The 10,702-nt window shown below is 65.3% G+C and overlaps 1 protein-coding gene across 3 annotated transcripts in view; it reads left to right on the top strand.

Annotated features, from left to right (window-relative positions):
* The window catches only part of LOC102992807 (ATP-sensitive inward rectifier potassium channel 12), a 17,751-nt gene extending 11,576 nt beyond the window's left edge, over positions 1-6,175 (top strand). For all 3 annotated transcript variants that reach the window (XM_028499951.2, XM_028499949.2, XM_028499950.2), the window contains exon 3: positions 2,792-6,175. In XM_028499951.2, the coding sequence (XP_028355752.1) occupies positions 2,854-4,137 (1,284 nt within the window). In that variant the 5' untranslated portion in view covers positions 2,792-2,853 and the 3' untranslated portion in view covers positions 4,138-6,175. The remainder of the gene's footprint in view (positions 1-2,791) is intronic.
* The last annotated feature ends 4,527 nt before the right edge of the window (positions 6,176-10,702 follow it).

Below are 10,702 nucleotides of genomic sequence, written 5' to 3'. Positions count from 1 at the left end.
GGAGCACAGGCTCCAGACGCGCAGGCTCAGTAGTTGTGGCTCACGGGCCTAGTTGCTCCGCGGCATGTGGGATCCTCCCAGACCAGGGCTCGAACCCGTGTCCCCTGCGTCGGCAGGCGGACTCTCAACCACTGCGCCACCAGGGAAGCTCCAACGTAGCCTTAATTATTGTCTTTACCATCTATCTCATCCTGGCCCACAGGGTGTTTTGTGACCTGGGACGAGTCTCAGCCTCAGTTTTCCCATCTATAAAATGGGGAGCCGGCCTCCTTGCTTGCTAAAGCCTCTTCCAGCAAAGCAAGTCTAATTTCCTTTCTATCTGATTTAACTGCATGCACCCATTGAGCAGAGCCACACGGGACCGCACATCGCTGGTTGAGGATCTTGTCCCTCATTTCTTTTTCTTTCTTTCTTTCTTTTTTTTTTTTTTCGGTCACGCTACACGGCTCGCGGGATCTTAGTTCCCCGACCGGGGATCACACCCGGGCCCCCTGCAGTGGAAGCGCAGAGCCCTAACCACTGGACTGCCAGGGAAGTCCCCCACATTTCTTAAACCGAGTCCTTAAAGACCACAGAGCCCTGTGACCTTCTTGCCTTGGGTGTGTGGAGGGTCCCTGGACGTTTGGCAAATTTGTGGTGCCAGGGCTGCTACTGTGGATCCTCTTCTCGGCCCTTCTCTGTGGTGGTGTGTTCACCAGGCGCCCGCGAGGTACCCCCCCCACCCTTGGCGTCCCATGCACGCATACGTATGCACACACGCCTGCACACAGAGCCGCCCGCTGCGTCTCTGCTCCTTGGCCTCAGGGGACCTGGCTCCGAGTACCAGTTTCCAGCTCTGAGAAGTGGGGGCGTGGCTGCGAACGTGACCTGTTGATTTTTGCTGTGGCTTTAGGAGGAAGGTCCGTAGAAGAGGGGTTCCCAGGACTGTGCGGCACAGTCTGGGCGCGGCCCAGGCGCCCAGCCCAGCCAGGGGTGCCAGTGGTCCCTGTGACACGCCCACCTGTCTGCGAGCTGGCCAGGTGGGAGGCTGCCCAGCCGCTGGGAGCAGTGTGCCAGGCTGGGCTCCTCTGGCCTTCGAGTCTTGCGATTCTGTCCGCCGCAGGGCTCGAGCTGCTCAGGGCGCCACCTGGAGCAGCCGCGGCCCGCTGGACGTCCCTCAAGGCCTCCTGGCCACACAGACCTGCCCCCGGTGGTCCGGTGGCCTGCTGCTGGCATCTGCGCGCCCCAGACCTGGCCACCTGCCCCTGGAAGGCCCAGGAGTCTAGGGCTGAGCTGTCTTCCTGGCGCAGTCCACGGGGTTCCCGCCACCACCGGCTCCTGGACCAGGCAGGAGCAGTGTCCACCACTACGGCCTGAGGCCTCAGCTCCTCAGACCCAGGGTGAGGCTGTCAGCTGGAGCAGCCGTGGGGCAAGGATGGCAGCCTGAGCAGAGGCCGCCGCAGAGCCGGGGGTCCCCGCGGTGGGAGGCCTGGTGTTCCACAGAAGTGGTTCTGCGCCCAGCTCTCCTGCCTAGCGGGTGTGTGGCTTTGCGGAAGTCGCTTGACCTCTCTGAGCCGCCATCCAGAGCGTAGAAGTATCCACGGTAGCTACCTCCTTGGGCTCCTGAGCGGGTGACACAGGAGCGTTTGCTGACAGGTCTGGCCTGCTGGCCCTGTGGATGGGTGAGCTGGTCCGGGCAGCAGGGAGCGCCCCGCACCTGCCAGACCTGGGGATCCAGTGGCTCCAGCGACCGGGCAGGCCCTGGGAGGGGTCTGCAGCCTGGCCGGCCGTGTGTGTTTGGAACGGAGGTCAGAGGTCACCCCGTCCCACAGACCAGGTCTGGGTCCTAGTTCAGCCGCCTCCTCTCTCCTGGCCTGGCCGCCATGGACCTTCTCTGGGGCCTCAGTGTCTCATCACGTGAGCACCCCGAGGCTCAGCTAGCTCTGACCTCGCCGTGCGACTGGTGGGGGTCGGGGGGCGTGGGGTCCATCCGCAGGGGGCGCAGGCCCGCCTCTTCAGCGCCCCGCCACGCCATGCCCGCGGGGCACCCGGCGCGGACGGCCGGATGGCCTCAGTGCCCGCGGGGCCAAGCGGTGTCGGGGTCTCCGGTCTGCGGAGGCCTCAGCCTGGCACTGCCAGGCCAGCCCAGAGCCGGCGGGGCACCGGGGGAGTGAGACAGCAGTGAGCAAACAGCAAACCCCCCGCGCTCAGGGACTCGCGGTCTCGTGGTGGGATGGCGGGTGCAGCCCCAGCGAGCCACTGCTGTCGTTATTATTACCGTTACGAGGTCAGAGGCCGGTGCAGTGGGATAACCGTGGGGTCCTGCGTGGGGCGCACAGTTGGCCCAGGTGCGGGGGGGCCCTGAGACACCCTTGTGGCCTAGAAGCCAGGGCCTGGGAGGAGGCTGTCCGGGTGGGCCTGGGGGCGAGCAAGGACGAGGCCGGAGGTGAGGTCTGAGGGGTCCCAGCGGAGGGCGCGCTGACTCCTGGCGGCTGCCGTGGGCACTGGCGCCGGCGTGGGAGTGGGGGTGCTGGCGAGGTGGCCGTCACGCTGCTCTCGGCGGGTGGTGCCGGGGACTCAGGCCGGGAGGTGGGAGGAGGGGCCGGACCCTGAACGTCTCTGCAGGCAGAGCCCTCGGTGGGGGAAAGGGAAACTGAGGAAGAAGGCCGGCTTCCCGTGTGGAGCAGCCGGGAGAGTGGAGGTGGCCGAGGACCAGGAGCTGGTTGTGGGTGAGGCCGGGTCGGGGCGGAGGCGCGGGTCGGGTGGCTGCTCTGCCGGCCTCACTGCCAGCCTGCTGTCCCCTCTGTTGCAGGAGCTGCCCCGCCTGGAGCCGGCCCGGGGGCAAGCTGGGGTACCGCCGCCCCCGCCCCCGGGATGACCGCATCTGGCCGCGCCAACCCCTACAGCATCGTGTCGTCCGAGGAGGACGGGCTGCACCTGGTCACCATGTCGGGCGCCAATGGCTTCGGCAACGGCAAGGTGCACACTCGGCGCAGGTGCCGGAACCGCTTCGTCAAGAAGAACGGCCAGTGCAACATCGAGTTCGCCAACATGGACGAGAAGTCGCAGCGCTACCTGGCCGACATGTTCACCACTTGCGTGGACATCCGCTGGCGCTACATGCTGCTCATCTTCTCGCTGGCCTTCCTTGCCTCCTGGCTGCTGTTCGGCGTCATCTTCTGGGTCATCGCCGTGGCCCACGGGGACCTGGAGCCGGCCGAGGGCCGCGGCCGCACGCCCTGCGTGCTGCAGGTGCACGGCTTCATGGCGGCCTTCCTCTTCTCCATTGAGACGCAGACCACCATCGGCTACGGGCTGCGCTGCGTGACCGAGGAGTGCCCGGTGGCCGTGTTCATGGTGGTGGCGCAGTCCATCGTGGGCTGCATCATCGACTCCTTCATGATCGGCGCCATCATGGCCAAGATGGCGCGGCCCAAGAAGCGCGCGCAGACGCTGCTGTTCAGCCACAACGCGGTGGTGGCGCTGCGCGACGGCAAGCTCTGCCTCATGTGGCGCGTGGGCAACCTGCGCAAGAGCCACATCGTGGAGGCCCACGTGCGGGCCCAGCTCATCAAGCCCCGGGTCACGGAGGAGGGCGAGTACATCCCGCTGGACCAGATCGACATCGACGTCGGCTTCGACAAGGGCCTGGACCGCATCTTCCTGGTGTCGCCCATCACCATCCTGCACGAGATCGATGAGGCCAGCCCGCTGTTCGGCATCAGCCGGCAGGACCTGGAGACGGACGATTTTGAGATTGTGGTCATCCTGGAGGGCATGGTGGAGGCCACGGCCATGACCACACAGGCCCGCAGCTCCTACCTGGCCAACGAGATCCTGTGGGGCCACCGCTTCGAGCCTGTCCTCTTCGAGGAGAAGAACCAGTACAAGATCGACTACTCACACTTCCACAAGACTTATGAGGTGCCGTCCACGCCCCGCTGCAGCGCCAAGGACCTGGTGGAGAACAAGTTCCTGCTGCCCAGCGCCAACTCCTTCTGCTACGAGAACGAGCTGGCCTTCCTGAGCCGCGACGAGGAGGACGAGGCGGACGGAGAGCAGGACGGCCACGGCCCCCAGGCCAGGCGCGACTTTGACAGACCCCAGGCCGGCACCGCCCTCGACCAGCGGCCCTACAGACGGGAGTCCGAGATCTGAGCCGCCAGCGGCCAAGGTGCAGCATCCGCCCCGCCGGGGAAAGGCCCCGAGTCCCGCGAGGGCGCCGGGCCAGAGCCGAATGGGCTCGGGCCCTGGTTGCAGACTCAGTAGCGTTTTAGATGTTTTACGTTTCTTCACAGCGGCCTGGGAATGTTGGTGGGAGAGTGGGTGGCCTGAGTGGCCTCTGAGGCCAGAGCAGGCCTGGGGGCGGGGAGGTGGCCTCCCGGGGGGCCGGGCCACGGGAGCTGGGGGCCTCTGCCTCAGGGGGGAGCCACAGCCTGTCCAGAAACGGCTCACCAGCTGCCCGGCCTCCGTGGGCGAAGGCCTGCGGGCTGCAGTGCACCTCGCTGGTTTTTAACTTGGGGAGAAACACCAGGTTTGGGCTTTCTCGACCTTAGTTTAAGACTGTTTACAAAAAAAAAATTAACATGTGATTGAAAAAAAGTTTTATAATTTGAGGGGGGTGGGAAAGGACAATTAGAATTCCATTAGTCTGCCAGGATGCAAGTAGCTGGGTGGGGTTTCCAGAAGGTCCCCGAGGCTGGGCCGGGCCTCTCTTCCATGAAGGCCCCACGCCATGGCCTGAGCGCGCGCAAGCGCGGAGGTCAACCCCACCTGCCCTCCCCGTCGTGCTTTATGCTCACGGGGTGAACTGGATTTCCTTTGTGATGGCAAAACCAAGACCCTGTTAACGATCGTAACAGAAGCTTTTCAGTGTCACTGGGGTGGGAGTAAGGGCCGGGGAGAATCCAGTCTGAGCTTTTTAAGTTTGACTCTGTACCTCCTTTGAGGTGCATCTCAGGGCCGGGATGGGACCTGCCTGCGGTGGAAGGTCTGCTCCCCACCCCCCCAGCCCCACCCACGCCCCACGACCCCAGCCCGCTGGATTCTCCCTCCTTTTCTGCGCCGCGGCCTCCACCCCCTTCCCCAGAGAGGGGCGGCTGGGGGACGTAGGGGTGGATGGCTCCATGGGAAGGGCGACCAGCTTCCCCGACTCCAAGGAAGTGTTTCAGCCCTGTCCCCACGGGGCCCCAGCATGAGTCGTGCCTTAGAGACCCTGGGGGGGGGTCTGGCTCCAGCTGTCACTGTTTTTATTGGACTCACCCATCCTCCCTGCTGCCCCCGGCTCCACCGTGGCCCTCTGTCTGCGGAGGCCAGGCCGAGCCGGCGCCCCATCCCCCCAAGGTGGGCAGCAGAGGCGAGCCTGGGTGGGGCCCGGCCAGGCTGCGCCCTGGTGCCGAACGCAGAGGAACGTCCTAGGAGAGCCGCGGGCTGGTCAGCACACACAGCTGGACACCTCGGTCAGGCGGTGGCTCGGGCCCCCCCGATTTGTCACCGGCTTTTGCCTCTGCCAGCCCAAGAGCTGCCCAACGCAGGCTCGTTCCTGGAGAAGGAAACAGCTGTCAGGGCGGCGCCTGGGCCCTTCCCAGGACTGCTGAGAGTGTTGTCCTCACAAATGACCAAGCCGGTCAGTCGTTAGAGAGCCCCAGCCTGCCTATCCAGGCTGCCGCGGGACAGCTCACCACCAGGAGATGCCAGGGCTCCGGCCCAAGTTAGGAGACAGAGGCCGAGTGCAGATGGGTGAGGGGCAAGGAGAGGCCAAGGGCTGCGGTGGGGGCTTCTGCCTCTCCCCCGCTCCAACCCCTGCAACCGCGGGAGGCCTGGCCCTGAAGTCGGGGGCCGTGCAGCGTCCGGGCACCGGCTGTGTATTCCCACCCAGAAAGCCCTGGCCTGGCCTCAGACGCCACCCTAACCGGAAGGTCAGGAAGAATCAGAAGGGTCAGCCCGAGGCAGGCGGAGGCCTCGTTCCCCTCAGGATCTGCTGGACAGGCCTCTGCTCCTTCCTGGCCTGAGCCCCTGCTTCCTCAGCCTTAGTCCTGGGCGGTGACGTGGAGTCCCTATGGTTGCCAGGTGGGTGGCAGGTGGCCCTGGTCGCTCGGGGCTGGCACATGGTCCTGTTGGGCCAGCCCTCCACTCTCCCCACCAGGGCAGAGCCCCGGGGGCCCTGGGTCCCCCAAGGTCCTAGCTGTCTCGGGTGGCCTGGAGGCAGGCGGAGGCCTCGTTCCCCTCAGGATCTGCTGGACAGGCCTCTGCTCCTTCCTGGCCTGAGCCCCTGCTTCCTCAGCCTTAGTCCTGGGCGGTGACGTGGAGTCCCTATGGTTGCCAGGTGGGTGGCAGGTGGCCCTGGTCGCTCGGGGCTGGCACATGGTCCTGTTGGGCCAGCCCTCCACTCTCCCCACCAGGGCAGAGCCCCGGGGGCCCTGGGTCCCCCAAGGTCCTAGCTGTCTCGGGTGGCCTGTCCCCCTCCCAGGCCCACGCTGGACGGCTCAGGCCGCAGACCCTGCAGGAGGGCCTCCCCGAGCTGCCTTTCATCTCTCACCAAAGGCAGATGCTGCGTTTTCAAACTCCGCTGCCCTCTTTTTGCCTCCTCTGTGTGTATTTATTTATTTATTTATTTATTTATTTATTGCTTGTGCTAAAGACCAAAATAGCCTCCCTCTTCAGTGCCCTTGAAGCGGGAGGGCGACGGGAGGAGCCGTGCGTGCAGGGGCAGGACCACGTGGCCCCTGGGGTGCGTGGGGGGCGTGGAACATGTGAGCCCAGCAGGTGCGCGGTGTGCCGTGTGTTGTGTGTGCGCCGAGCACGTGTGTCTGTTACCTGTGGCCTGTGTGCTGAGCGCGTGTGCGTGCAAACCTGCTCCTGACCCCGCCGCCCCCGGCAGTGGTATTTCCAGGAAGTTTCTCGACAGCCTGGACCCAGTGGTGCAGAGGCTGGAGCTGGCTGAGGGGCCCTCTGCCCTGAGACACTGAGCTGCTTACGTGGGGAGGGGCCTGGGGACAAAATACATGTGTGAGCACCGAGGCGTGAATTCCTGTGTGGAATCATCTCATCCGTGTGCCAGCGAAACGTGTCCAATTATGGCTTTTCCTGTAAGTGTACGAGTGTACATGGCAGTGCTGTGCAGATGTGTGCCCACGACGATCTCCGGACCTGTGCGAACCTGGGCTGATGGTGTCTATACATGATGTATACATGTGTGTAAATGCACACAGGCTCACGTAGTTATGTGTATATCTACCCATAGGTCTGTTTGTGTGCTCGTTGTATACGCAGGCGTTGGTTTAAACGTTTACCAGGCTGTGGGGCTGGGCACACAGTACTCAGGACGGACACCGGCCGTGGCCCCACCAGCCCCCTGCCCCGATTCTGTCCACGTGGGCAGGCGTGGCGCACGTGTGACAGGGTGAGGCTTCTGTACCTGGGCACAAGGTGACAGCTCCACGTGTATGTCAGGACATGGCCTCCAAAGGTGAGCGTTTGCACGCAGTTGCATGTAGGAGGCCTGCGGGCATTTGTCCACGAACGCACGTACGTGTGTGTGCCGGGCTCCGTCAGCAGGGCTGTTGCCTGCCTGCCGGGGGTGGCGTGTGTGCGTTCGCGGACCCGCCCGGGTCCCGGAGGTCGTGTGTCCAGACGGGCGAGTGTCTCAGAGCACGGCGCCCCCTGCCCCCACCCCGTACCTGCCGGTGCTGTGCCACCCAGTCCCTGCCGCCCTAGGGTCCTGGCGGGGGCAGGGGGCCTGGTGGGAAGGAGGCCCCTGCACAGGTCAAATCGATGTCAAATCTATTTTAAATGGTGAAACTGGAGAATTTTCTTGTTATTTTCAATACACAGCAGTATCTGAAGACGTAGGCCACGAGACTAGACCGCATTAAACCATTTTGATCTCTCGGAGTGCCACCGCGTGCAGATGTGTGTTTGAAAGGCCCCGCCTGGCACGGCGGGTGCTGGTGCTGCCCCCACGCCCCCCCCCCCACCGCCCCCCCCCCGGCCGTGTCCTGGGCTGGGGGGCTCCCCGGAGGCCGGCGGGGGAGGGGAGAGAGGACAGAACCGGCCTCCTCGAGGACCCCCGCGTGCTTTGCAGGCCGTCGCACACGCCCTCACCCTCCCGCCCCCCGCCCCCACCGTCCTCTCCACACGGCTCGAGCGTGCCGGACCGCCCGCCTTACCTGCACCTGCGCCCCTGCCTTGCCCTCCCCGGCCCGTGCCTCACCCTTTCCTTTCCCCTGCAAGGGTTTGATGAGGGCAGGGCAGGCGCCGTCTGGGCCCCCAGCTCGAGGCAGCCCTGCTTCTCACGGCGGACAGGAAGCCGGGTGGCGTGCGGGCGCCGGGGCGATGGGACCGGAGGGCAGGCAGGTGCCGCCGTCGGGGAGAGCAGCGTGCATGCGCACAGCCCGTTCCGGGCAAAGGAGACCGTCATCGCCCCGCGGGCTCCGGTGGCTTCTGGAAGTGGCCCCCGGGGAGAGAGTCCTTCCTTCTGCCCAAACACTCCCTGAGTGGAGACCTCCTCTGTGTCAGTGAAGGCCCGGGGCCCTCACGCCGTGGGGTCCAGGTGACATCCCAGGCCGCAGGATGAGAAGCTGGTGACGGGAGGAGCCGGGGTGTTTGCGGAGACTTCTTGGCGGATGTCCCGTGAGTCGGACCTGGAGATGGTCGGCCTTACGCGGGCGGGGCTTTCCTCGCCCGGCCCTGAAGCTTCCCCTGCGACCCCAATACCGGAGCCTGAGCCAGTCGTGGCCTCCCCCGCTCCCCGGAGAGCGAGTTCCACAGCACTGAGAGGTCCGGCCCCTGGGCAGGAGGGCCTGGCCCTGCCGGAGCTCAGGAGTCCCTCGGGGCCGTCCTGGCCGGGACCCCGGCTCAGACGCCAGGCCGCGCGCGCGCTCCGGGATCTGGAGCAGCGGCTTCCCTCTCCCCCCTGCCCCGGCCTCCGTCTCTCCATCGGTGGAAAAGGGTGTTCCTAACAACGGCGGCTCGCAGACTTGTTGAAAAGAATGGAGGAGAGAAGCCCTTCGTGCAGCGAGTGCTTCGGACCCGTGCCCTCCTGCCTGAACACAGGTCTTCGGGTAGGGGCGACGCAGCCAGCTCCCCCTCTGGGTGTGGCCGTCACCACCGCCTTCCTCCGCTCTGTCCTGCCTCCCTGAGGAGGAGCGCATGCGCATGAGAACCGGAACACGTGGGGTGGGCGGGGAGTCAGGGTCAGGGCCCGGGCTTCCTGTTCCGGCCGCTGCGGACCCCACGTCTGCTCCTTTGACCCAGATACCTCCGGAGGGATAGCCCGGCCAGAGGGTCTGCCCCGGTTTATCCTCCCCAGCTCCACCTCCTGCGACTTGGGAGGAAGTCGGAAGTGGGCTTCTCTTCAGTGTCAAGGGGCCAAGGTCAGAGCGGTGGGGCCTCAGAGGACACCCCCATTCCCCCATGGCCCACCCTCCACCCAGGACCAGAGGGGTCTCCAAACCCGAATTAGGCCTTTTGACCCCCCTGCCTGAAACCCTCCCTGTCTTCCTTGCACACTGGCGCTCAAGTCCCCCGTTTCTCCAGCCCCTCCTCTGCTCCAGACCGCCTGCCTCGCTTTAGCCCCTTGAGAGCCCGTTTTTGCCCCTCTACCCCAGGACCTTTGCAAGGGCTGCCCCCTCTGCTTGGGTCCCTCTTCTCCCAGACCTGCCTCCCACCCTTCCCGGCCCCCGTGCAGAGGCTCCCCAAGGGCAGGGATGGCCGCGTCTCTCGTCTGCTCCTGGGTGCCCAGTGCCAAGAGCAGGGCTAGGCTGTGCTCCCCGCGTATTCGTCTGACGGATGGTGGGTGGATAGAGGGCAGGCCCTGTGGGCTTCACCACCCAGAGAAGTGTCTTCAGGCCTCACCAACCTGCAGCCCCCCCTTCCCCTTCCCACTGACCCAGCTGGGCCAGAGCCCGGCCACCAGCCACGCTGAGGAGAGAGCAGCTCGGCCTGGGGCAGGAAGGGTGGAGAGCTTGGTGCTACAGGGGATTTGAGCCCGCCGAGGGCTCCGGGCCCTACTTTCTTCCCTCTCAGCGCTGCTGAGAAAGCACAGACGCGGGCCATCCTTACCCAAGCCTGGACTGGGGTCTCGAAGGCCTTCTGCCTCCTAAGAGCTTATGACCGGCCATCTCTGGGCCTCAGTTTCCCTACGTGAGAAATGGGAGCTCCACCCATTCCTTCAGCAAGTGTTTACGAATTGCCACCGTGTGCCAGGCAGGCATTGGCACTCTGGGAGGAAGCAGGACAGGCCCAGCCCCCGACGTCAGCCTAGGGGCTCAGGGGACAGGCGTTCAACAGTGTGCGCCCCCAGAAGGAGAGCCTGCAGCAGGGCTTCGTGTGCGCGTGACTCACGGGGGGGTTGGGGGCAGGGAAGCAGGAGAGGAGCTGAAGGGCCGAGGTGGGTCCAGCTGGAGGCCAGCTGGCCTGACCCTGGGCTCGGGGATGTGAGCTGTCCCACCTGCCGGCGGAGGCTGTGCTTTTGTACCCTCAGCAGCCAGCCTGTGGCTACTGCCACCCTGCCGAGCGGGGAGGTCCAGCCTCTCAGCCATCTCGGGCCGGGGTGGCTCCTGTTGGCCCAGAATGGTTCCCCAGGGAGGGGGCAGCTGAGAGCCATTAGCCAATGACACAGCACCCGGGCACCGGGCTCATCCCGGTAAAGGGGTCCAGGTGGCGCACAAGCCATGCCTGCTGCAGCAGTAGCGATGCAGCGCGGTCCCTCAGTGAGGGACGC

This window comes from Physeter macrocephalus, chromosome 14 (genome assembly GCF_002837175.3).
Source record: "Physeter macrocephalus isolate SW-GA chromosome 14, ASM283717v5, whole genome shotgun sequence".
Classification (NCBI taxonomy): Eukaryota; Metazoa; Chordata; class Mammalia; order Artiodactyla; family Physeteridae; genus Physeter; species Physeter macrocephalus.
The sequence above is the reverse complement of the archived record's forward strand: the minus strand, read 5'-3'. Positions and strand labels throughout refer to the sequence as shown.